This window comes from Colletes latitarsis, chromosome 14 (genome assembly GCF_051014445.1).
Source record: "Colletes latitarsis isolate SP2378_abdomen chromosome 14, iyColLati1, whole genome shotgun sequence".
Lineage (NCBI taxonomy): Eukaryota > Metazoa > Arthropoda > Insecta > Hymenoptera > Colletidae > Colletes > Colletes latitarsis.
This window is the reverse complement of record NC_135147.1, coordinates 27247291-27274086: the sequence shown is the minus strand read 5'-3', so window position 1 is coordinate 27274086 and position 26796 is coordinate 27247291. Positions and strand designations below refer to the sequence as shown.

General features: G+C 38.8%; 3 protein-coding genes across 7 annotated transcripts; 2 read left to right on the top strand and 1 right to left on the bottom strand.

Annotated features, from left to right (window-relative positions):
* Positions 1 to 68: 68 nt before the first annotated feature.
* On the bottom strand, positions 69 to 26796 carry Ttll5 (Tubulin tyrosine ligase-like 5). Of its 4 annotated transcripts, none has more exons than XM_076781504.1 (15): positions 26671 to 26796; positions 19474 to 19647; positions 15389 to 15472; positions 15164 to 15287; positions 7802 to 7923; positions 7508 to 7721; positions 6655 to 6911; positions 6337 to 6536; positions 5810 to 6039; positions 5545 to 5740; positions 5297 to 5462; positions 5069 to 5209; positions 4850 to 5000; positions 4620 to 4786; positions 69 to 4542 (listed from the first exon to the last, which is right to left on the bottom strand). In XM_076781504.1, the coding sequence occupies exons 2-15, from the start codon at positions 19638 to 19640 to the stop codon at positions 4323 to 4325; spliced, it is 2439 nt and encodes an 812-aa protein (XP_076637619.1). In that variant the 5' UTR covers positions 19641 to 19647; positions 26671 to 26796; the 3' UTR covers positions 69 to 4322. The 4 variants fall into 4 exon arrangements, with proteins under 4 accessions (XP_076637619.1, XP_076637620.1, XP_076637621.1 ...); XM_076781505.1 differs by having other exon boundaries at positions 7817 to 7923; XM_076781506.1 differs by lacking the exons at positions 15164 to 15287; positions 15389 to 15472; positions 19474 to 19647; positions 26671 to 26796 and adding an exon at positions 8038 to 8245.
* Positions 9407 to 16078, top strand: LOC143349891 (uncharacterized). Of its 2 annotated transcripts, none has more exons than XM_076781520.1 (2): positions 9407 to 9560; positions 12835 to 16078. In XM_076781520.1, exon 2 carries the CDS (start codon positions 12852 to 12854, stop codon positions 14592 to 14594), a length of 1743 nt encoding a protein of 580 aa, XP_076637635.1. In that variant the 5' UTR covers positions 9407 to 9560; positions 12835 to 12851; the 3' UTR covers positions 14595 to 16078. The 2 variants fall into 2 exon arrangements, with proteins under 2 accessions (XP_076637635.1, XP_076637636.1); XM_076781521.1 differs by lacking the exon at positions 9407 to 9560 and adding an exon at positions 12156 to 12378.
* On the top strand, positions 20140 to 23705 carry LOC143349682 (uncharacterized). Its single transcript, XM_076781091.1, has 3 exons — positions 20140 to 20447; positions 21688 to 21853; positions 23299 to 23705. The coding sequence occupies exons 1-3, from the start codon at positions 20205 to 20207 to the stop codon at positions 23703 to 23705; spliced, it is 816 nt and encodes a 271-aa protein (XP_076637206.1). The 5' UTR covers positions 20140 to 20204.

The following is a 26796-nucleotide window of genomic DNA, read 5'->3' as shown; positions in this document are numbered from 1 at the left end:
TCTATAGTAATTATTCTAAATTAATAACTGCATGCAACTGTACAGATATGTGTAAAAATATTACGGTACACGATCCAGCTTATTACGTTTTATTTCCAATACTTGAAATTGAAGATAACTTTACAATGCGAAAATACGTACCTATGCTTGTAAGTACATACTTAAGATCTTTAAGATCTAAGAAGGCTTGTCAATACTCGGCTCTTACAACAACCCGACGAAACAACGGACGTTAAAGACGACAGATTTGTCTAATTACGATTATCTTTAGTCGCGATGTCTCTGTTCGCGTTCCAACGCAGTTGTCATATTCCCGAGCAACGATTTCAACTTTTATACTCAATTATAATAAAATAGTTGTACGTAGCAATTATTTTATTCGTAGTAAATGCAGTAAGCTGACTAGTAAATTTTACAAATCACAGGTAGGAAAGGATTGCGCCGCGTACGCAACACGGAGGTATGTTATAACAATTTTGTTTCTTTTTTTTTTATGTACATCTGCCTATTTTCACGGTCTCGAATAACTTCACTATCGCCGCGACTTAACGTTTCGATCTTTCGTTCGATGAATTCATAACGTTCGTTGCTGTCGTGGAAAATACTAAAAAAATACCGATACAACAGAACCTTCGGTTATATTAAGATGATCAGCAAAGTTCAACGAGCAAGCGTGACTCGAAATTAATTTACTGCATAGAGACGAAGCAAACTTGAGTTTCAAGCGTGAATTACTATCCGGTATCTTTCTTAAATTTCTCAATCGTGGATTCCGTCACGATGTACATAGTATAACAAATGGCTTGCATTAGTAACATACACGATTAGAGAAGATTCTTTCTGAACAGATTGGAAACATTTAAGTACATAATAATAATAATAATATGCTCTGAAAAGCCTCTACGTAGGAGTACGATAATCTCGTCATTTAGAACTCTTCTAAATCGTTAAATGGTACAAACTTGCACTTTGGACAGATTTTCGATACTTGTACAAGATTTAAACTGTGCTTTTGCGTGTTGGTTTGATTTAAGAATACCAAGCGTACAAGTCAATATCGTGTTTGCCGTAAGAATAAGACTATTCGATTCTTATGCTCGCATAATATGTATATCCAATGTATCGGTTGCGCAAAAACATTACGAATAAAGCATAAATTGACATTCATTCGTCGAACAAGAATTGTGGTGAATCGCGCTAACAATAGACGATCTTCAAATACAATAATTCTTTTTCTACAACTTTTCTCAGACGAAATAATGATCGTACGAACGATAAGTGTACTTTTTGAGTATCTTTGCTTTTTACAATTTACGTTTCCAGCGGCCGACGGTGTCGCTTTAAAAAATAAAAATTGTCCAGGATATCAAAAATACATTAGGATAGTAAAAAAAAAGATACGTTTACAAAATAATGGCAGTATGTACTTGTCTACACGATAATCTTAATTTAAGATGTTGAACTCCTTATACATCTACAATGGACGCAAACCTCGAGACGAAACACCGATATGCTTCTATCTACGCACATTTGTTAAAAACATATTCTACGCATTACCACGTAAGATGCAGATATAAATTCAAGCAATAGAAATAACGCACGAAGCATACACTTTAAGTACAATACTCTACGAACTAAAACGTAATATCCTTTATTTAAATAAATATATTAATTTCTCTTACGTGAAATAATACTTGGACCGATGAATTTTTAAAAGTGAAATACATACTATATTAAAAATAAAATAAAAATAAAATACTATAATAAGATTGTTCTTAGCTTTAAAAAAAAAATAGAATAATTTTACTACATTTTTATTAATAATTAAAACGTTATTTTCAAACACAGAAACAACCATCTAACGCGATAAAACAAAGTGAATATAATCACATAATCAGCGCCAATTTAGCCTCGTACTTTAAAGCCTACTCGTTGTAGAATTTCTTTGTCCAGAGACACATTTCATTTTCGAATAAATAAATTAATAATGCCTGATCGAACGAACTTTAACGCGTCGCGCAAATACAATAATGGTAATAACAATATTCTTTCAGGCTTCATGTATGCTAGTATATGTCTCTTTGTGCCTAACTAGCAAAGGATAACGTTAGACCGTTTCTATTCACTTTACGTGAGATCAACTCACCGCGACAACATGTTATATATTGAATAATGATGGTGTAAAATACTACGTTTCATTTATATTTGTCTGTCGAAATATACATTCGTATCACAGCAAATGAGTTTAATTCGCGTTTACCGATGATCAGATTGGATCTAGCAACTGAAATGGAAATATAAGACCATCATCGCCTACAGTGAACGTTACAGGCGCGAAAGCCCGTAAAATACAAATGAAACATACTCTTTGGAATTAGAAGCTGCAAAATCCTTGTATTAAATACTGACGGCATTATATGGATGGATACGACAATTTTACTCTAATGGATTGGTACCTGCCAACCATACCGACAAATATTTCTCATTTTCCATCAGCAACTACATTAAAAAAAAAACTATGGTGCATGCACACTCCTCTGAACTCAACGCAGATGGAAAGTTAATATCATTAAGCGTGTCACCGAGCCATGATGTAAATCATTGTGCGCGCAGGTGTATCATTATTACTATACAAAGTACATATTGTATCTTATAACAATTCTCGTTCGAGTTCATTAACTTTACTTATACCTATTGCACTTCGGAAACTTGATCACGCAAACATTCTTAACACTAGGTTTACGGACACTCGTTGCGCATATTTTTATTGTAATTCGCTCTGTAAATAGTTACATTAAGATGCAATTTTTCTTTTAATTAGAATGTATATTCATATCATTACATCAATTAAATCCAATATAAATTGCTAACAAATAATATTTAGAGTTTTGTTAGGTTTTGAATCTTAAGGGAGTATTGCAGTCTAGGCTGTCATATCTTCGGCCTTTTTTTGTGATTTTTTTTTTAACGATAGGTAGGTTGTTTTGTAGCAACATTTTGCAGATATATTTATTCGTCGTTTTTATGAAAAAAATATCGTGCATGCTTGGAAGATGAACAAATGTATCTACAAAGTCTCGGTACAAAACAGCCTACCTGTCGTTAGAAAAAAAATCACAAAAAGGGCCGTGAAATTGACAGTCTAGACAGCAATACCTCCTTAATGCGTCAAATTGACGTATTCCGTAAACCTAGTGTTAATGTGATTAATACTACATCACCGACGTGTTCGCGATAATTCAATTCGTTGAACGTTTGTATATAACTGTTAAACTTTACATCTTACGCCTAGCTGCTATATCCGTTCTGGACGAATTGAAACTTTCAGGCGAAATGCTCTTAAATAAAGTATAATTTGAATGAATAACAAATGATTGTAAAAGATGAATCGATTGCCTGTGTTTCCCGCTTTTTAATTTGACTAGACGAGGAAAGGCATTTAACGAAACTATGTATAAATAAAAAACGTTGCTTTTGGCAAAAAAAAAGAAAAAAAAAAATATATATAACTGAATTAGGAACATGATTGTTAGAATAATTAAATACGATGGTTATTAATATTAAACTGCATCTGAAATTTACGTTATAAAAACTAATTAAAATTAATCAATCGGTTAACGTAAAAAAACTTAAATGGTGCGTGTGCGATGCAAAATAGTTGAAAATTTGAACCAAGATCATCGTTTTTTTGTTTTTTTGTTTTTTTTCAAGCTGAATATTTCTCAAGACACGGATAATTGGTTAAACATTCATCGTCTGTCGAGTAGGCCGATACAACGCATCTTCGTTAAAACTTAATAATTGCTTTGTGAATTATACAAAGATTTAATCCTAAACTGTTCCAAATATAATTGGCCACCTGTCTCGCACGACGAAACTCGCGAAACCTACGTTCAAGAAATTTTTATCTCCAAGATACTGCACTTTTGTACAGCTTCGATGAACCTTTGTTGCTAAAGACTAGTTTTAAGATAAAATCGCGATGTAAGAACGTGAATTCGACTGTAAACGCTATAAAAAAATTCCCTTAAGAAGGCTCGACGATATTATGTATTCGTTGGAGGTATCGTATAACGAACTTTTCTATCTTAACAAATATATAAGCGAACATTAAAGCGTTCTCAAAGCGTACCCAAAATATTACTTTTGTAATGGTTATCTGTATTATTTTTCGATGAGAGAGATTGTTTGTGTGCGCACACACACACGTGAGTAAATAAGTAAGAGATTGTCCACTTGTGCTAGGAAGTCCTAGAACAGCCGTATTTAGTATTTTAACAAGCTAACTTTGCTATAACGGATGCTCGTAAATTGTAGCTTAGCTATGTACGTGGAGCTTTCGTAGGCCTGATGATGGATTGATTACATTTACACTGTTCGCTTGTGGCGGCGTTCGAATATACGCGGGATGTAATATGCGGTAGAGAACCCAATAAATTAGGACCTGGTAGACTACCTGCAAAACCGCTTCTTCCCAAGAAACTGTGAGCACACTTGTATAGTCTCGTTTGCAGAATCAATATATCATCCAAGTCCTCCTCGCTGTTTAATAATTACATTGTACACTCGAAATAAACGCGCGATTAAATACGATCGAAACAAGTTGGATTTGAACTTACCTCGCGGCGGCTAAAAACTTTTGGAAAAGTTTATTGGGAACGGTACGTGGACGGTCTACCGTATCAGCATAAAGATCCGTTTCCCGATTGTAGAGATGTAAAAAATCTGAGAGCTGCTTAGCAGTAACAGCAGCACGATCTTTATCGCTCAATTTGCTGCTTGGCAACTGCGCAGGAAGATGGTGGGATAAAAGAGTTTGCTACTTTGCGAGTACGTTTAGGCGACTTACCGTAAAAAAGAAAGGTGTTCTTAAATTACTAGCGGATTGTTGGAGAAATTTCATTACAAGGTCACAGCACGCTGGGTCAGCATTAGGTTGCGATATCTTACGTAGTATGTGGCCCAAATATAAACCGAAGGCTTTTCTAGCTTCTCCAGGGCTAAAATGCATGTGCTCGTCTATCAAATAGACTCCTTCTTTTGTCTGTTTTAGGTTTATATGACCTACCTAAGTTTATTTCCGTCGTGCATGGATTGCACCACTTGGCTCTTATACTTGTGCTTATCAGTATCCATATTTTCCTTACTGTCACCGCGATCCAAGCTTTGCTTGTGACCCTTCACCAAAGCTCTCTCGTATCTTTCGAATCTGTAGCGAATTGTTAGAAATTTTACCAAACTATGTACGCGTGAGGAGAAAGTTGAAATTTTTTAATAGATATTTTCACGAACGTACCTAGACAGTCTATCCAGCGTAACTTCAGGTATGATAAAGCCTGTAGTACGACTGGCTGCAGGGAATAATTGTTCGTGCAACATGAGATTATAGTTGGTGTTTACGTGTTGCGGAACTCTGCCTGGTCCTAACGGATCCGAAACTACTGGTATTCCCGTTGTTGGATCTACATATAAATAGAAAAGTAACATCAAGTATAAGATCAATGGGAATAGAACCTTTAATAAAAAGTATTCATTTTTATTAACCTAAATATTGCGAATACATTTCCCATGATTTTGGACTAGGAAATATTCGAACGAATCCTCCTCGTCGTTCAAATTGGGCTTTCGCAGATGCTACTATTCGTTGTTGTTCGGAGGTTAATCCCGTTTTATTGATATTACTTTTATTGGCGTTCTTTTTCCTTTGCGACAATGTCTCGGCCGAGTGTACTCTTCTGCACTAGAAACAACGGAGTGGTAAGTTATACCGGTACGATAGACTGGAACGAAATCGTAATAGAAAACTTACGTTAGTTATTCTTTTAGTGGAGGTAACGGTAGCTCGGTTCAGATTCACGGTTTGCGGCCGTAAAATTGGATCGACCGCAGGTACACCAACAAGGGTAAGTAGATCGGCTATCAACGCTGATTTTAGCCTAACGTCGAGCGGTGAATCGCATCCTAACGATGGTGTTAAATTCACTTCCAGTAACCATGGTTTCAACGTGTCGTCGATCAGAATGTCGAAGCCGAACAGTTCTGAAAAGAATACATGTTCGTTCAGATTGTATCGAGAACATTTACATCCGTAAGATCATCGTCCGTAAGGGTCGTCATTTTGGGACATTTGAAAACATTGAAGCGGCTGTAACCGACTAGCTGAAGGCTATAAGAATCGTCTCCAGCGCTGTGTGGCTTCCCACGGAAGTTATTTCGATAGAAACAATATTGAATTGTAATTCTATTTGAAAATTCTAAGTCTCATTATCTAATTTACACGCCTCGTATATGGCCCGTGTAGTGCCATAGTAAATATAACGAACGACGAGAAATTACCGAAGCATGTTTCCGGATGTTTGACGAACTGCTTGACGCCGCTGACGATACCAGAGGCGGTCGCGAGGATTGATTTTATTATAATATCTTCTACGCGTTGCATCAGCGACTCCGTGTCTTGTCCCATCGAGCGTAAATGTCTGAGCAATGCCGACAGAGTCCATTTGTGGCCTACATTTTCCGCATCTGGATCCTCGTTTCTGCAGCATACGTAACAGAAAGATAAGGAAATAATCAGGGAATAATCGATACGCGAAATCCAGATGAGACATCGTATTCTACGTATGATAGAAAGATAAGAAAGATGATCTTGCTTACTTTACGTAATCTACGTGGAATTTGTTGATGCTGTAATTGCACAAATGCATGCAAGGATTCCAGACGTACTGGTTACCACCGTCGTATTTCACTGTGGCGAATCTGACCAAACCCTCCTCGTACAGGTATATCAACAACGGATCGTAATTCGTCACAGCGACATATAATCGCAGATCGCATTTATGCCCGTCGACTAGAAGGGGATTGTTTATGTATTGTGCGACAATTACCGATTCGTCCGTTAGGATCTTCTCAGGCTGCAAGAAAAACACGCATCTCGTAATTGGTACTTGCGTAAAATTACAAATAAATTTTTTTCACTAGGCATCTAGACGATTCTGTTGGCAAATTTTCAATTTTCAACCTTCTACCATGAACAAATATACGACCGAACCTTGGACAGAATCATCCGTTTAATGCAAATAGAGTACGAGATACTTGGATAGATACAGGTATGTAGAGATAGCCCTCCTACAACACGGTTTCGCTTTAACACGATAAGAAAATTGCAACAATCTACAACACCGGATAATATGATTTTTGCTTAACATATTTAAAAACTAAATTACCTTAAAATAATGAACTATAGTGGCCTTACACGAAATTATATATAAACAAATTGTAATTTATTAAATTAAGGTTATCGTATAAACGACCCGCTTTGGGTCTCGTATAACACGATTTCACACAACAGGGCATTTTCTAGGAACCTGTCTACCGTGTTATAGGAGGGTTACCTGTACTTGTTAACCGATCGCCTTTATCGGGGATGAAAAGTGCGAAAAAAAAGAAAAGAAAACATACGGTGTAGGTCACGTTATCTAAATTCATACCTAAAAATTATTATGCTCACACTGTTAACAATATAAATGCCACGTCCACGGGAACTGGCTTTAGGTTTGACAATCCAGGGCCCGCGATACCTGAAATGCGCCGTGAGCAATTCCCTCGATTCGCTAGGCAGCAGGAAGGTTTGAGGTATAAAGTCCAGATTCCTCAGCCCTTTGCTGCGTTGCATCGCCTCGATGTTCTTGTACAGCCGATCCTTGCGCGTGATCTCGTACGACCTGCGATTCAGTTTTAACAAATAATTCGAATCAGAATGAGCACGTCGAATCAATGCGTTTACATCTTTGTTCGGACTGACCGATTGGTTCTATACCTTGGGAAATGGTTCACTTTCTGATGGGGCATCAAATTCCGAAGAATATCCGGTTTCGGATGATTCGCCATCCATAGGATGTTAAATTCCGTCTCGTTGATAGGCACCTGCAAAACAGAAACCGTTAGACAATTTCCGATTGTGCGCGAAACGTATGCGCGGTTGCAAAGTGCGTGATCGCGCGTCTCGTAAACACGACGTGGCGCGGCGTTTCGATTTACCAGAACGTGGAAGCACTCCTATCGCATGACTTTAATATTCTTCGCACTGCGTTGCTATTCACGCGTATCGCCTTCGCCTTCGCCTTCGCCTTCGCCTTCGCTGCGACCTTGCGGTTACTTTTCGTAGGAACAATGTCTACGCACACACGGTAGATATGTACATATTATACGTCCACGCCAGTGGACTGCTAATCACCGAGAAGGACGTTTGTCGCGAGTAATCGTGTATGGTTGCGTAGCGTCATAAGGAACTAGCGTCATAAAGAGACGCAAAGTCGTTCGTTGGCGCTCGCGGAGTTCCCCGTAGGCTACGTGACCGTGAACACGTGCAGGCTCGTTGACTTTTCGTTTCGTTCTCTCCGTGCTTCGCCCATCCGCGCCAGGCACGTGTATATACCTATCATATAGAATGGATTCATTCGGCTTTGCGTCACGAACGCCGAGACACGCTGGTAATGTAATCCTTTTTTCCTCCGCGTTAAGTGAACATTACCATTTCGTTTGGTAACGAAATACCTTCGATCGTACCTTCGGAAAGAAGTAAACGAATATGAAATGTGGGATGTTGAAAAGGAAGTGGACGGTCCCCGATAACGCATCGAATGGCAACGAACGAAGGTTAGACCCTAGGGCTACGAATCGAATCGAATCTGGACTGGACTGGACTGGACCGGACCGGACCGGACTGGACTCGAAGGCTCCTGACCTCGTTACGATCGTCCTCGATAACATGCGGTTGATCGGTGTCGAGGATCGATCCGAAAGCACTGCTCTCCTCGCCTTGCAGCGTCCAAGCAATGCGGAAATTAAAGAGGAAATCTACCACCACCGCCAGTAGCCAGGGACACACGGATGTACCTACATTCAACATATTATACATACGTACATTGATTTCTACGAGCCACTCGAGACTGTCATTCAGCGGATCGGTTAACTTTTTAGTCACGAGCAAACCGCGACCCTCAAACTTTCTACCACCAGATTCGCTCGTGCGCCTACCTGTTGTTCGTCGTGATCTTAACGCGAGAACACATCCGATCAAATATACCACCCTGAAAATTACTCTCGTATCTTCTTGCACGTTTATGTTCCTTACCCCAACTGTATTCTTTCTAATTCTTTTTCCCCCTTTCAGTTTCGTTTTCGTTGCCTCTAATCTACTTTGCCACGAGGCGCACTTGTCTTTAAATCTATAGTCAAAATTAGTCTTGAAAACGTATTAGAAACAAACAGCGTATTTTAAGGCCTTTGTGAGAAAAGGGGAAGCCGACGTTTTTAATTAATACGTTTTGTCCCACGATGGATGAAAAGCGTGGTTGCATGTTGCGTGTCGTGCGGCGACCGTCCAGAAAGCGGGATGACGAGGTCGAGCCGAGCCGAGTCGACCCGAGTCTAGCCGAGCCGAACCGAGACGACTCGAGTCGAGCCGAGCCGAACCACCAACGCATGCAATTCCGTGATGGTGGCAGTCTAGCACGAGCCACCGCTCAGGAGACACCCGTAGGGGACTTGCTTGTTTCAAGGTAGGCACCTGACGCCTAACTATCTCGTTCGCCTTCTTTCACCGCTAACTAGATCTTTGACAGGACTTTACTGCAACCTTCCACGCTATCTCACCAAATGCCACTAAAATATCATACTTGAAAATAATCATCACCGATGATGCTTCCTTCTCGTCTTCCTGACGTCCGTATCAATCACTTACCCCTCTTCCTACTACGATCGTCGAATGTGCTTTACTATTAAATTTCGTGCAGTCTCCGAGAAAAGGACGAACAATGATAATTTAAGCGACGAATGTTCGACACTTCTAATCTTGTCTCCTTCTAGACACCCGAAGCTCAGCTTACCTCTAACCGAGATCAATCATTCATCGTTTCTACCTGTGTGTATGAACGTTGCTGCAATTTTCCAAATGACACGTGGCTAGATTAAAATCCCATCAACCCATTTAACATTATTGCAACGCAACAGATATTACCTTCCTTCTTTGACTTTGAATGTTTTACAATGCTATATGCTAGATTCTCCTTTATTTTAATATACCGTTGAAAATGATTAACGGACCACCTGGGCAAATGACCTTATCATTCGATAAGATACCTTATATACCTGAACGGTAACATGTAATGAAACTTGGCAATTTTCGACTAAACTATACTACGTTCCCGCGAAACTTTTGGTTTACCCTCAGTAAATCTGATCCTCCGATTGTTTTCCGCAGTATACTTGCTCGTATCATAGATCTCGTCGAATTTATCACGCTATAAAAATTATACACGCGTACTATCATCGTACAAAATAGGACAAATTTATCGAGTTACAAAGGAAACAATTTATATTATTGTAATATGAGACACTCGACGTACCTTCATTTTCAATCGAAAACTATAGCTGTCTTTAAAATCTACCTCCTATAAATAGCCGAAAGAGTCTGACAACGCATCTTCCTTGTCTCGTGCAATCTCGTCGTCGCGACGCGTCGATAGCAAGCATACACTGTTTGGTGCATTTACCTGAAATCGTTAGGTGCTCGAGATGCGCTCGAACGCTGCTGAAAACAATCGAGAAAGAACGAAACGAAATAAATACCGTAGGATCTTCGTTGAATGTCTAATCCGTATTTTAAAGTGAATTTCAATGTACATGTTAGTCAGCTCGCACGAACAAGTGATCGTTTAATTACTTTGAGCAGTGTAGAAACGTACGCGTTGAGTGTCAGACGGCTTTAAATACCGTTACTAGAAAGTAGCGTCGATTGCTTGCTTGTAACTAGAATGAACGAAAAAAAAAAATGGTCCAGTGAAAGTGTCGCAGCGGCGTGTATCGGATTCGATGTGTTTGCTTTTATGTAACAGAACGTGTGACCGACCAACACGTGCGATAGGACCGGTGTGCGTCGTTTGCATATTGTTTGAATTTCGACGCGGTGCGTCACGTGCTCAACTTGGATTTCCAAGTTCGCCGGAATGCCCGACATCGCCAATTAAAATCGTCCGCTGCTACCGCGCGAATCAATCCCAACCGTTCGGAATTTTCAATTACGAAAATGAACACGAATTTTCTTGGATTCTTCGTATTCGTTACCAATCTAATTATTGGCCATGATTCACTTCGCTTCTCGAACCCTTACAAACCAAGATTGGTGATTCTATTTTAACGAATTCCATAATAAGATCGTTAGAAATAGCAAATTTACCAGATTTCTCTGATTAATTCAATATAGTGAAAGCTATGCTATACTCAACCAGATTTATAAACTAATGCGAAATTTCAATGGGTGACTATAGTCGGCTTGAATGAGTAAAGGGTTAAGTCTGCGCGTAAGAAATCATGCTATATAGGGTGTTACAAAAAATTTCAAATCGTTCTAAAAAAAATATTTTTGGTTGCAGTAGAGTTCGAGAAAAAAATTCAGTACGGTCGGAACTTTAAACGTTAATAACTTTTTAACGAAGCCTCAGTCAAGAAATTGATATTCTTGATTTTCGTCTTATTTTGGCCTCTAGAATCCCGCATTAAAATTTTTCCCAGTGGTGGCCGAACACCCTGTATACTCGAATCATTCTCCCGCCAATCTTTTCATAATCACAGAACGCGCCGCGGCGCCGTGGCGCCATACCGTCATGCCTCGACACTACCTTTCTGTCATTCACGCAATATGTACATCCCCGTCGGTTGGATACGCGAATGTTGCTGATTCGCATTCCTATCGAAAATAAATAAAAATCTCGACATAGAACTTGTACCATGTACGATAGCAAAAATTCAACTACGTTTCATCCATTAAACGCGCATTGGTATACCTCGAGTACACGTAAATTGCTTGAATTATCGTCGATCTATTTATGTATGCTGTCTCACGTGTCGAAGATGGAACTCGAGTTTAAACTAAGCTTGAGAAATGACTCAACCATTTTGCTCTCTTGCAGAGATAATACACAATAGTTTTTAACATAAACTGAATCCGTAATATAGAGTCAATTTTATTACGGAAAAACAGTTTCTTCCATATTTATCGGTACAAGTACATATTTCGCTTTAATGTAATTATCAAAATATTTTTCATGAAAAACAGGAAATCGGATTGATTTGCTTACTTAATCTGTTAGTTTGACCTTTATGATAAGAAAAAACAGGCGCGTAAACATATTTTCATACTTAAAACAATATTCCAGTGTAATAAGAAAACGAATATATTTGATTTGAAACTACTCGAACGAAGAACATGTAATTTTTTAGACCACGTAATAAAATTATTCGAGAAAAAGTGTCGGGGCGTTTTGTCGCTTGAAAGTTCACGCAGATGGAAACGAGAATTTTTTCACTACCGATAATTACGTAGGAAAATTATTCACATACGTAACTGCTTTTAATCAACATCGTTCGAATAATATCTGTTCAATGTTTAAGAAAATGGAAACGTGTGAAAACGATTCCCGTATCGCGTTTCAAACGCAGTTAACCTCAAAATCAAAATACATATATGTTTCAATTATTAACCCTGTACACGTTATTACAAATAGCGACAAAACTCAACACGAATAACTTTCTCTATTCTATACGTATGCTCTTTAATAATCGAGGCCACTTTAATTTCTAATCACTTATTAATCACGGTCTCATGTTACGCGACATGAAACATTGCTGCATAAACATTTTATTAATTGCTTATTGAGCTTCTAGACAACAAAATGAAATTTCTATTAACGACTTGATCCTAAGCCTGTTGTAAATACTAAAATCGTTATTATTACTATTATTACCATAAATTGAAGAATGTATCATATATTACAGTGAATGAACAAGAGAAGATGCCTGGCCACCGTCAGCCTAACTCCTTAGAGGGGCTTAGTTTGGGACGTGTGTGTCAACAACTCGACGGGACGTGCCGACGGCTGCAGGTGCTTTCGCAAGATTCATCTGCCGTGCAAGTTTTGGCATATGCGAAGCAGACTATCAGACCTTATTACATAAATGCTTTACCAGCACGTTTACGATCTCAAGTCGTGGAAGAAACTTCAAAAATGTTGTATGGGCCTGCATCTGATGGATCTACATTAATTTCTGGACCGGCTCCTTTGTATCTATTGGCCCTTCTTCTCGGGCATGATATAAAGCAGTTGAAAGTGAATCTTTGTTGCTACTATGGATGTAGTCATCAGACATCGTTATTAAAACTGCTTGCATCGGAAGGAATTGGATTAGAATCTTTGGAACTGGCTCGATCTGCTCTGCTAAGATTAGATTGCAAATTACTAAGATCCGCACTTATGAATATGAAAAATCTGATAAGTCTGACGCTCCGTAACATAGCTAGTGACGCGGTGCTTCAAGTTGTGGGAAAAGCTTGTCCAAAGCTAGTAATTTTGGATGTAGCTTGTTCCAGACAAGTAACAGACGTAGGATTGAAGCAACTATTGTTACAAGTAGAACTTAGAGACAAAGTGTCTCATGCTGCTATGCAAGAACCTACTAGCTGGTCTCGTCTAAAAACGTTACTCTCAAAGTTAAAAATGAGGAATTCTAAATCGGAAAAGAAGGAAAAGCATGGGGTATTGTTAGAATATTACGAAAGCAGAAACTTTCTCTGCGACACGCTCAGAGTACTTAATGTCGCCAATACTGGAGTGACCAGTGCAGGAGTACTTTTGGCTCTAGTGCATGTTCCACGATTGGAATCCTTGGCAGAATATAGTCATATGGGACGCGTGGTGGAGATCATGAACAAAGGACTCGTTGGATTCAAAACTCCATTTAGCCTAACTCAAGCAAGAAGCTGCAGAACCACTCCAGTTCGTTTAGAACTTCTAGCACAAGCATGTCCAAAAGTGGAAAAATTACACATTTCCGAACCTTATCATCCACCCGAAGCTTTACGACTATTTCCCTACGTTACGTCTCTAAGCGTGCATAGTATACCGCCTCAAAGAGAATGGTTAGATGGTTTCTATGACTATCTTCGTACAAACGGCCACAACTTGCGTGAACTTAATCTCCGAATAACTCAGCACGAAAATCTTATACAAGTGGACTTGAAAGAAATTTTCGGTAGTTGCTGCAATCTCAGAACATTCACTAACGACGGTTCGAATACAATTTGGAACGAAGGAGCTGACCCTCCGCCACTAAAGTATTTAAAAAAAATTCAATTGGGGCGCATAGTAAGTGCCGTTGCTATAACAAAAATTCTTTTGTTAGCACCGCAGTTGACAGCACTTCATGTTCATAGTTGTTTCGATCTCACAAACGAACATTTGGAGAAGTTATTGAGTGCAACGAGCAAGCACAGACATCCGAGAAAATCTGATAAATGTGAAAATAGTTTAGTACAAAACCTAACATGTTTTTATATATACGAAGCCAGTAAAGTGTCCGCAACTACTGTGCTAAATATGTTCAAAAACTGTAAAAGACTGCGAAAAATTGGAAATTTAGCTAATTGGGGTTTAGATTGCGAAGGTGTCAGAATGCTAAGAACAACGCTGACTCGGGCAAATTTGGACGTGGATTTGTGCCCGGGAGCACATTGGTTTTGGAGTAATTGTATCGAGTAACAGGCATTTTACACTTACTATACTAATAAATCTAGCTCCTTAAGAATTCAGTCCATGGAACAATCAACTGCCATTTAATTAAAATCTGTTATCCTTTAATAGACTGTAAGATTGTCAGTATTAAAAATTACATTAATAAATATAAAACAATTTGTATTTGAGAAAACGCAGAAAAATGTTTGGTATACATTTAGGCAAATATAAATTTAAACGTAAATTTAAAAAAAAAAAACAAAAAAATAAACAAAAAACGAAAAAAAAAATAATGATAATAATTGTACGATTCCAGGTTTTGTGGCAATCGTAAATGCAAAAATAATATGCAGTAATAAAAGAATGAATTTCTTTTTGAAGCATAAATTGTACTACTATTTTGTAATTACGTATTAATAACATTATATTGAAAAATTTGAAATAAAAACGAGCTAATTCGTACGATCGAATGACAATGAAAAATTGCATAGCATATCAATACTATGATTTTTTATTATGATAGAAATTCCTTGGAGAAAAATTTCTACCGTTTTATTTCGAACTATGGTATTGTATATAGAATAAAAATGACTCACCTCTGTTAATCCATGCGATTGCAGCAGCAGATTGATAAGCTTCGTATCCGTTTGAAAAATTTTATAGGTCATGTGTAATTTCCTCGCTGGTGGTTCTTCCGGAGGTGTTGCTAATGCGGAGCACCTAACAAAGTAATTAGTCAATTAGAATACTGAAATGTATCAATGGTAATGTAAAATATGCAAGAAATAGAAAGAGTGAGTGTGTATATTTCGTCAACTTACTTGAAACGTAGAATAGATGTTTTGTTTACCATTGGTCCATTCAATAGCCATTCGTTATGTTGCGGACTTTTATTCTTGGTTGTGCTGCAAAAGTATATTACACATGTTACGTATGTCTATGCTTTCGCGTACGAATACATTTTCTTAATGTTAATATTAATATTAATGTAAATATAAGTAGAATATCCGAAACTAGAAAAGCGCAGCTAACACAATATACATACATATGTGTGTGTACGCGTTGCAGAACGTTCATGTTCGGTAACGTAACCACGTATCAAACATTTATCAGACGTCGATAAAAAAGAAATCGCATGGTTCGTTTCGATGAAATGAAAATTTTGTTTATGCTTGAATTATTTATTTTAATTCGATTCTATATCAATTTGATTAACGAGATATGAGCAAAGGAATGTATTTTAAAATCTGTGAGTCTAAAATTGTAGATTGAGTTCGTAATTATTGGCACCGTGCGTGAGCAATATATTTTTGGTAAAGAATTTTTTTCTCGAAAGTGCGTAGGAATTCGGAGTTATGTCTATTCACCAAAAATGATTGTAATCGACCGGTGCAACTGAAAATAATTTTTTTAGAACGATTTGAAATTTTATTTTTCGTCGAAAAACTTTAGTCCAATACGTCTTTGTAAGTATCCACGAGCTCTAGTTCAGAAATAAAGTTTAAAGAAAATTGAGTTTTTTAATCCCTTCCATAGTCAATTGACATGTATCTACGCACACATTACAGCTGTCTGCTCATCAATACCAATTCAGTGAATGGTTTCTCAACTGACCGCTATCCATAAGAAGATGACATCAAAATCACCGCCGAATTTTCAGGTCAGTATATCAGTCAGATTGGGTCATCAAAGTCCATAAGGTGAAACGTCTATTCGTATATCCTCGTATGTGTTTCGCATAGCATCAAAAGAAAAACGGTAGCTTGGAATGTTTATTGTATTTCTTTTACAATCGCGACTCCTACCTAGGGTAACCTCGACGAGAATTCTTTTCCCGAAAATACGTAGGATTTCAAGGATATGTCTATTACCAAAAATGATTCGAGATTAAACCCCTCGATGCTTGAATATTTTCCAAATTTACGATCCAAAATACACAACTTCTCTTCGTATGCATTAATGTGTGTTTTGTTGGGTGTTGCAACATATTATTTTGCGATTTTAGTCACGTAGTTTACGTATCGTTATTAAAATCCTGTATAATTTACTGATAAGAAATGATAGATAAATACTTATGCAAAAGAAAGTATCGTATACAGGACAGAAGGTCGAAGAAATGAATACGTGATGTACGACCTTGGTTCTCGACAGAAATTCAAAGAAACTTTCAGTCTCCTCGAATTTGTCCATATTTTCATACCTATTGTTTGCAATAATTATTAATTAACATCAGACAATAGTTGAAATAATGCTCGATAGCATGGGTTGTATAAATAATTATTTTTAATACCATTTTACGTAGAATATTAATTTTTCGGTCAAAGGCACGGTTAACCGTTAATTGATTGGTGAACTCGCCAAGGACGGTCTTCCCCACCCCTTCAACTCTTCCGCCTGAGGCTAAGTTGCGCTGCCGGTGACGAACTCTCTCTCTCGCTCTTTCTTTTCTAGGCTGGCGGACGTGACGGAACCTCCGTGGGTCAGCGCTCCACCTTTACTCACCACTGCTGACCACTGGTCGAGCACTGGACAACTCCAGTGACCAATACTGACCATTAGTGACCAGCAGTGACCAGTAGAGAGTGAGTTCTGAATCTCCCCTGTCCAATTTCTTTTTCGACCTTCAAGCGTCTGTTGGGCTTGAATGTGGGGTTACATCTTGTTTTTACTTCTCTGGTCCCGTTCCATATTTTACTACTGGTTTCTTGTTTGGTTTGTCCGATGTAAAATCTGTTTCACTGACCACTATCGACACAATGGCGAGTGATATCTCAATCTCCAATTTCTTACTTCTTTTTCGACATTCAAATGTCTGCTGGGCTTGAATCTATCATTTTGCCTCGCTTTCATTTGTCTGGTCATCTTACATATTTTACTTCGGACTCCTTGTTTGTGAAAGGGGTTTGTTCCTCTATTTCATTCTTGCTTAAACGTTGCTTATTGTACATGTTGTGTTAACTAATCGCAAATGCAAACTTTTTTTCTTTCAGCTTACTTACAGGCCATCGCGGGACATCGTGGGACATCGATCGGTCCATTTATTTTATTTCAGGGCTTCGTGTTTGCCAATTTATTATATGTAACTAATTGTAAATGCCGCCTGTTTTAGTTTGTTTCAGCTTACTTACAGGCCATCGTTGGACATCGTGGGACGACAACGCAAGGACATCGAGGGATTTTTATCTCTAAGTCCCTTAGGATAAATTTAGTTTTAAGGCCGCGATACCGAGCAATTATTAACTTAGCTTCTCGTTCTCTCGATCTCTCGTTTCTTGAAACATGATTAAATCCGAAGATCTGCTGTACGGTACAGCATCGCGTCGCGTCGGGTCGCGTCTCCCATAATTTAGCTTCACCCCTTTTTAAACAAAATAATTGCTTGGTACATTTACTCCCATGTATGCGTCTGCGTATACGCCAAGTAATTCTTTACCAACTAGCTTCTCTCGATCACCCGTTCCCTCGTTTCTCGTTCCGATCACCACTGCTTTGATGTAGAAAGCAAGTGATCGGCCGTTTAGCTCGTCCGAAGGGTCAGTTGCCGTCCTCTGGCGAGACGATCCAAGGGAAAGGGTATTTCGGCCGCAGAGGGGATCAGGGACTGTTCCTGTCTGCGGTAGCCCCGACTCAAGATCCCTCTCTCTGTTAGACGTCCCGAGTTGGGTCCAGTTGGCTCCCAACAGGACGCTTGGGAGAAATGGGGAACCTCTGTGTCGGGTGCGTCGATTCCCTTCCCCTTCGATTGGACTTGCCGAGAGGCAACGGAGCTGACCCTTTTGACCAGTTACTCGGTTCGCGTGTCGCGTATCTCGTTCCTTGCACTATTGCATGGTGCATCGCGTCGTATCGCGTCGCGTCGCGTATCCCACAATTTAGCTTCACTCCTTTTTCAATAAAGTAATTACTTGGTACAACTAAACTAGAAGATCGAAGGAACATTGCTTCCTTCTATCTCTCTAGTTTAGTAATCTAGCTTGTAAGAATGTAAAAGGGAGATCGATGGAACTTTGATTCCATCTATCTCCCTTCGGGTCTCCACTCGCAGCAACCTCCTCGTGGTGAGACCTGGTAATCGGTGTCACCCACGATAGAAAAGTTATTCTTCGTGGGTGACACCGAGCTAATGGCTGCGAATTTAGAATTGTTTCTTGATATAATAAACGAATTTAGATTTATAGTTAGGCAGGTGTTTGGTTAACCATTATGTTAGGCAAGTTATTTTTATTTGGAGACAAATTCTTTTAACTCTCTTCGTTGGTTGTGCATCTTTCATTGGTTGCACTTTCGTTTGTTTCTTCTTTGACCAACGATCGTTGGTCACAGAGGATCTTTATTAATGGAGGGTGGTTGGGAATCGGTTAGGGTGGGTCTCCACTTGCAGCAACCTCCTCGTGGTGAGAACTAAATAATATTAGCAAATTGGCTACGATCCGCTTTACATAGGTCATCATGAATATTGAGCTTCTTACGTTAGTTTTGATTCTCATTGATTCATCAAAGATTCTAGAGTATTGTCAGACGAGGTATACGAGTGGATCTTTCACCCAATGTATTTTTTACCAACAGATTTAAAAATCAATTTCAATCCCTACTATAGTCAATTCACTTCAGTGAATAGTTTCTCAACTGACCGCCACCCATGAGAAGAGGATGCTAAAATCACCTCCGAATTTTCAGGTCGGTATGGCAGTCAGATTGGGCCACAAAAGTCCATAAAATGTATGGTCTACTCGTATACCTCGTCTATGGTATAGATTTATCGCGATCGGTAATTACTGACAACGCGGTACATAATTTTCTTCAGCATATACTGATAACGTAAAATAACTAATTAAATCTTGCATCTTGGATAAAATATGAAGAGTATTTTTAATTAGACTGTTGTTTGAACTTCCATTCGGCATACCTTTCCAACGGTTCCGATTTGTGCGGCTTATGTACAAGGGGCTCCAGGGTCTCCTCGCTACTGTTAGACAATTGCGACATACCGGAAAGACTGGAGGACGACATCAGTTCCTTGGGTCGTTTCCCTTCCAGCTTTCCATTAATGCTTGTTTCCATTTGAGACAGCATAATTTATCTGTAATTGGAAATATTCGCCCGTTACGGTTCGAAGAAAGGGAATATTCTTTCTCGATGATAAATTATCTATTTCTCGACATATGAGAAAAGTTGTAAATGCGGTGTGTATGTATACGAAATAAAAAGAATGATGGGAAAAGCGTCAGGTTTATCTTGAAATGATTTTTAAACTTAGTGGCACCCGCAGATACAGGGTGTTCGATCTCGTAGTTAATTGTAAAAAAATAAGAATTTTCCATGTTCTCGCGGTAAGCCATTAAGAATAGTATGGGGCTATTGGTCCTAAAAACTTGATTGCGGTAGTAAAAAATAAAATGAAAAATACGCAGCCGGGAGAAGTAAAGAGATATACGAAACGTTATCGCAGCGTGAATCGTTCGAGTGGAGAAAACAAAAGCGGCGGGTGGATGATATTCGGTGACAGATGTCAAAATTCCTAGTCCCGTCGTCTCGATGCGGTAACCCCAAAAGAAACGATATCGCGAGCGAAAGTATTATCCAGAATCGGAGGAGGATGTGAGAAGAGGCGAGCGTAGCAATGGAAACGCAACGAGAATGGACGAGGTTGCGATGATTACTGGGGAACCCATTAGGAAGCGCGCCAGAATCGGTAACAAGTGGAACGCGTGGACCATAAATCCGACATCATTTCCTATCGCGGGAATCGCTTCGTTACCAGTGGAAATCATCCTCGAAATTCTTTCCTATCTTCCATACAAGGACCTGTGCGCCGTTAGACGCGTGTCCGTGTTCTTCGAGCGAGTCGTTCGCGATCCCTTTCTATGGCGAACTTACGAGGTAATCGAACCGCATCGTATGCTGTTTAACTAACCGAAAGAGAGACTGTCCGATACCGAATCGAATATTTCGAATATTTTTTGCTTTCACTGGCCGAGTTCTTACCGTCTCGATACCCCGCAAGCCACGTTAGCCTATACAGGGTGTTTGGCCAGTCCTGGGAAAAATTTTAATGGGGGATTCTAGGGGCCAAAATGAGACAAAAATCAAGAATACCAATTTGTTGGTGGAGGCTTCGTTAAAAAGTTATTATCAATTAAATTCAAAAATTTCAAATCATTCTAAAAAAATTACGTTCGGATGCGGGGGTCAATTACAATCATTTTTGGTCATTACACAAACCCTCGAAAACCTATGCACTTTCGAGAAAAAAATTCCTCACCGAAAATCTAATTAGGTGCCTAAATTTTTCGACGAAAAAAAAAATTTCCAAATCATTCTAAAAAAAATATTTTTGGCTGTAGGGATCAATTACAATCATTTTTGGTGAAGAGTCATATCGGCGAAATCCTACTCATTTCCTAGAAAAAAATTCGAAAAGGTGTGAAATTTTTCGACAAAATTAAAAAATCTCTAATCATTCTAAAAAAATTAGTTTTGGTTTCAGGGGTTAATTATAATCATTTTTGGTCAATAGACATACCCCCGAAATCCTACCCACTTTCTAGAAAAAAATTCGAGAAAATGTGAAAGTTTTTGACGGAAAAAAAAAATTTCGAATCGTTTTAGAAAAATTATTTTCGGTTGCGGGGGTCAATTTCAATAATTTTTGGCGAATAGACATACCCCCGAAATCTTGCGCATTTTCGAGAAAAAAATTCAGTACGGTCGGAACTTTAAACGTTAATAACTTTTTAACGAAGCCTCAATCAAGAAATTGGTATTCTTGATTTTCGTCTTATTTTGGCCTCTAGAATCCCCCATTAAAATTTTTCCCAGGGGTGAGAATAATGTCGAAATATCAAAATAAATAAACGAAATATCTTTTCGAACGTTTCGTTGTGTCCGCGTCAGCGTTAGGTCGTTGGGTTAAAGGATTAAGGTCCTCTTGACCTGGTTCCTCCACGAAGTTGGTTACGATGCTGTCGCATCATGTTGGTACGCATTCCCAAAACGACAAACAGTCGACTGGTTCGGTTCAATAAAATCCCTCGATTCTCGATCTCTAATCACCCCATCTTTATCAATTATCCGTCGACTATCGAATCGCAAATAAAAAACGTTTCAATGCCAATTCTAGGTGACGAACAATGAACTGGACACGGCAGAGGTGATCAGGGAGCTGAAGAGGATGCCGTTGTTGAGAACGTTCAGGATAAACGTCAGAGCCGACTGCGACGATATTCTGCGGCAACTTTCGCTGACGAACAAAAGGCTCGAGGAGTTGCACATTACTAATTGCACAGGTTCCAATCCTGCTCGTACTTCTCAATTTGCAGTCGAGAAGCATTTTGGGTTGAAAAATACTCTGAACGACGCGTAGAGGTTTTCGATATACGCGCGTTAAGCAAGAGAGTGAAAGCGCATCGCCGTAATTACTATGTATAGATATATTTGTTAACGACGCATCGTCGAGTGGATCCATCGCACCTTTAGCCTCTTACCTATCCGATTGCAAACAGTTTACGTGGGCAATGTGTCCAACCAGTGGCAGAGAGAATAGAAATTTCGTATCGATTCCCAGCAAGTTTGCGAATGATTCACAAATATGATGCACGCGGCGTATAACGGCTGACAACGGTATTACTTATCGTATACGGGTGCGACGTAATTAGTATTCCAAACTTGTGCAAGGCAATAGGAGGCGCTACAATCGAGGGTAAAAGAAATTGGTGGGGAAAGGATCGTTGGTTGAAATGACGCGGCGGCGACCACCCGTGGTTAACGCTTCTTTTCTTGATACAAATACACAGGCGACGATATACATATGTACAGGGTGTTCGACCACCCCTGGGAAAAATTTTAATGGGGGATTGTAGAGGCCAAAATAAGACGAAAATGAAGAATATCAATTTGTTGATTGAGGCTTTGTTAAAAAGTTATTAACGTTTAATGTTCCGTTCGTACTGAATTTTTTTCTCGAAAATGCGCAAGATTTCGGGGGTATGTGTAATGACCAAAAATGATTGTAATTCACCCCCACAGCTAACAATATTTTTTTCAGAACGATTTGAAATATTTTAATTTCGTCGAAAAATTTCACACCTTCTCGAATTTTTTTCTAGGAAGTGGGTAGGATTTCGAGGGTATGTCTAATGACCAAAAATTATTGTAATTGACCTCTGTAATTGAATATAATTTTTTTAGTATGATTTGAAATTTCTTAATTTCGTCTAAAAATGTCAGTACCTATTCGAATTTTTTTCTCGAAAATGCGTAGGATTTCGGGGGTTTGTCTATTCACCAAAAATTATTGTAATTGACCTCTTCAACTAAACATAATTTTTTTAGAACGATTTGAAACTTTTCAATTTTGTTGAAAAATTTGTCTACCTACAAGAATTTTTTTCTCGAAAACGCGTAAGATTTCGAGGGTATATGTAATAACCAAACATGATTGTAATTGACCCCCGCATCCAAATATAATTTTTCCAGAACGATTTGAAATTTTTTAATTTAATTGTTAATAACTTTTTAACGAAGCCTCAGTCGAGAAATTGATATTCTTGATTTTCGTCTCTATCCCATTAAAATTGTTCCCAGGGGTGGCCTAACACCCTGTATAATAACTAATTACTCGTTGGTTTTGTTGATCTATAATGTACCTAGTAATTATTCATTTACTACCGAATAGCTAGGTAGGAGCGGTTTTCGTTTGATCGTGTCATCCATTACGGGTTTCCCTCGACAGGCTCGACGTCAAAGTTGTACCTACGCTCGGGCCAGCTTATCCGCATACTGGAGAGGTGCCGCAATTTGCACACGATCAATATACTCGGGAGCAGATTCCGGGGACGGAAGTTCTATCGACTACTGGGCAAGATAGGACCGCGACTAAAAACCGTAAATACCCCGGCGACCAGGTCGCAGTTCTGCACGTTCATCGAGAACACCCGTCAGATTACCGAACGCGATCGGCAGACGATCTGCTCGAGGTGCATCGCCGCTAAGGGTTGGGCGCCCTTCTACTACTTCCTGATGAGCGCGTCCACAGTCCTGATCAGCTACCTCCGCATCAACATCCTGTTGATCGACGCGGATCGACCGACTCGTAAGCTCTCGATCACAGAGACAACCGTCTCTCGACCAATCTATTAACCTTCCTTGTACTCTTTCGACGATTCTACCCTCGGAACGATCAATTGTTCAAAATGCATATGTGTATCTCAAACAGTACCAATTACATGTTATTTACCAATTTAAATTCTTATAAAACGGTTCAAATTATTATTTCTCCGACAGAAAAGGACTTTTATCTTTACGAATAACAAGCACGATAACCGCGAATACCTGCCATTGGTACCACCCGATAGCAAACGAGCCGCGATATAGCTGCATAATCCTCGAGATCGTCAACAGGTACTTCCGATAGTTACCCCACCCTGCCTACCTATCTGGCAAATGTGAACCGTTTAAACGGCCTTTACCTCTCCGGTCATCGACTCAACCGGAACTCACGCACCGTATCCCCTTCAAAAATGATTCTCACGGTCCCAACTATTAACCGTATCTCGTACGATCGACTATTTTCCTATTTCATTTCCGGTTTTACACGGCCACACACCTCTACCCCCGCCATTACGTGTTTCAATTACGACAATGGTATCTATAAATTAATCCAAGGTCCCTACATCACAATAACCTTTAATCGAATTAAACCCTTTTTCAGGTAGAATCGTATGAAATACAGGTAGTACTCCTACAACACGGTATCTTATAACACGGTTTCGCTTTAACACGATAAGAATACTGTACTTTTACAGCACTGGATAATATGATTTTTGCTTAACATATTTAAAAGCTAAATAACCTCAAAATAATGAACTATAGTGGCTTTACATAGAAAATATAGAGGGTGTTAGGCCAACCCTGGGAAAAATTTTAATGGGGGATTCTAGAGGCCAAAATAAGACGAAAATCAAGAATACCAATTTGTTGATTGAGGCTTCGTTAAAAAGTTATTAACGTTTAAAGTTCCGCCCGTTTCTGAATTTTTTTTCTCGAAAATGCGCAGGATTTCGGGGGTAGGTCTATTCATAAAAAATTATTGTAATTGACCCCCGCAACCGAAAATAATTTTTCCAGAACGATTTGAAATTTTTCAATTTAATTGTTAATAACTTTTTAACGAGGCCTCAGTCAAGAAATTGACATTCTTGATTTTCGTCTTATTTTGGCCTCTAGAATCTCCCATTAAAATTTTTCCCAGGGGTGGCCGACCACCCTGTATAAACAAATTATAATTTATTAAATTGAGGTTATGTTAAATTAAAATAATATCTTTCGTTTTTTTTCATAAAAATTAAATTGTTTATGTAGAATTAAAAGAAAATATTCATTTTTAATAAGTTTTCGGAACATAACTTCCCTTTTTGTACCGACTTTGGGTCTCATATAACACGAGTTTCACACAACACGGCATTTTCTAGGAACCTATCTACCGTGTTATAGGTTATCTGTACCAACTCGAAAACCACTAGAAACGTCTGTTAAGTGAACATCACCTTCCCTTGCATTAAAAAAAAAGAAAACCAAAGCCAAGTGCAACTGTAAACTTTTAAACAGGTTCAAGGTGGTCTAACCCCTTAATGCGTTGACACAACAGTTGAATGTCAGGTATCTACCGTTAAATTCTAAACCGTTGCGTCGCGTCGCGTCGATTCTAGGTCACGGCGAGGAAAGTCTGACAATGAGACACGGTGGCCAGAGCCGATAACAGAAACAGTTTTTTCTCAACGAAAATCAAGCTCGTCGATTCATGGAATCGGTTCACGTATCACGCGATCGTTTCGAACGAGATACGCGTACCGTGCAGCGATATATGCACACGGATTAAAACCGAAATCTAATCCTATTGTGCGCACAATCGGTTCGTGGTGGTTGGCTCCGATTGAAATCGATTAACCGCACAAATAGATTCTACGTACCTACTGTCTTTTTTATGCACCGCCTTCGATAAGAATTATTTAACGTTCGACGACCAACAGCTCGTTATGATAACGTTTACAGTTTCCATCGTGCGACAAACACGTTCTCATAAAGAGTTTCCTCGCATGTACTCGTCAAACGTTCTACATTACACTCTATAATACAAATGTATTTCGTTTTACGAGACGAATACGGGAAAGATTTGAATTTGATTTTTATCGTCTATAATCTACTCGTATTTTTTCATTCACGCGTTATCAAAGTCATTAATATGTCATTTACAAACAAGTTCACCCAACGTTTTTATTCTATTTTCAATGAGCAATGAGTTGGTACTTATTCTATTTCCAATTTTCCTTAATTCGTACCAATATGGAAAGTAGTTGAAAAATTAGAAAGAAACTTTAATCCTGTACCTGATACCTCTATCTGCAAATACATCATACCTCGAAACTCACACACATGTTTTCTATGTTACAATTATCGACATCTACTCTGTTTATTACTAAAATTAGATTTTTTTTTTGTTTTTTGTTATCAGAAATTTCATATCTTTATTTTAACAATCGATGTCCGCAACATAATCATTATCCCTCCAACGAAATTAATATCGGTGATGTATCGTTCTATTGTTCTAGCATTTAAGAAATCTATTACGAGACACCTATGTGTTATGATAAAAATAGAACGCGTGAAAATAAACGATGCTTTCGAATCAAAATGTTGAATAACCGAAAGCGGATACGACCAACGAAATTGACGGGGCACCACCAAATGTTACGAAAATAGAGAGGACTTACGATCCGAAAATCTCCAAGATGGCCAAAAGTGAAAAATTCATTGAAAAATGAGAATGCTCGGTTCTTAATTTAATTTTACTTCGATTGAATATCACCGTTTAAATAGCTGGTGCGTAGCTTTTATGAATACGATGATCGTCAAGTTGAAAGCATCGCTTCGACAGAAACGGAAACGACGAAAAACACTAAAGGAACCGATCAAAGTAAACGGTCCATCGACTCAGCTGAGATAAAAAAGGATGATGCTTGTCACCCTGGCAGACGGCGTGTTGGCCGCGTGCTCGATAAACATATTACGATAGATGTACGTGAATTAATTCTCTGACAATACTCACCAACATTCGAAACCACGATTACTTTTTAGTCAACTTCCACGCGAGTAAAACATCACTATCGATGGTTTGCTTCAAATTATATCAGAATAACGAGAAAACTTGGACAAACCGCAGCCATACCGTATG

What these genes read in the sequence shown, in the direction of transcription:
- LOC143349891 (XM_076781520.1), top strand. Translation starts at nt 12,852, where the DNA reads ATGCCTGGCCACCGTCAGCCTAACTCCTTAGAGGGGCTTAGTTTGGGA.
- Ttll5 (XM_076781504.1), bottom strand. Translation starts at nt 19,640, where the DNA reads ATGCTGTCTCAAATGGAAACAAGCATTAATGGAAAGCTGGAAGGGAAA. An exon ending in AATGTATTCGCAATATTTAG is followed by an intron (nt 5,463 to 5,544) that starts GTTAATAAAAAT and finishes ATTTATATGTAG; the next exon opens with ATCCAACAACGGGAATACCA. An exon ending in GAACACCTTTCTTTTTTACG is followed by an intron (nt 4,787 to 4,849) that starts GTAAGTCGCCTA and finishes CTTCCTGCGCAG; the next exon opens with TTGCCAAGCAGCAAATTGAG.
- LOC143349682 (XM_076781091.1), top strand. Translation starts at nt 20,205, where the DNA reads ATGGACGAGGTTGCGATGATTACTGGGGAACCCATTAGGAAGCGCGCC. An exon ending in TTCTATGGCGAACTTACGAG is followed by an intron (nt 20,448 to 21,687) that starts GTAATCGAACCG and finishes TGCCAATTCTAG; the next exon opens with GTGACGAACAATGAACTGGA. An exon ending in GCACATTACTAATTGCACAG is followed by an intron (nt 21,854 to 23,298) that starts GTTCCAATCCTG and finishes TTCCCTCGACAG; the next exon opens with GCTCGACGTCAAAGTTGTAC.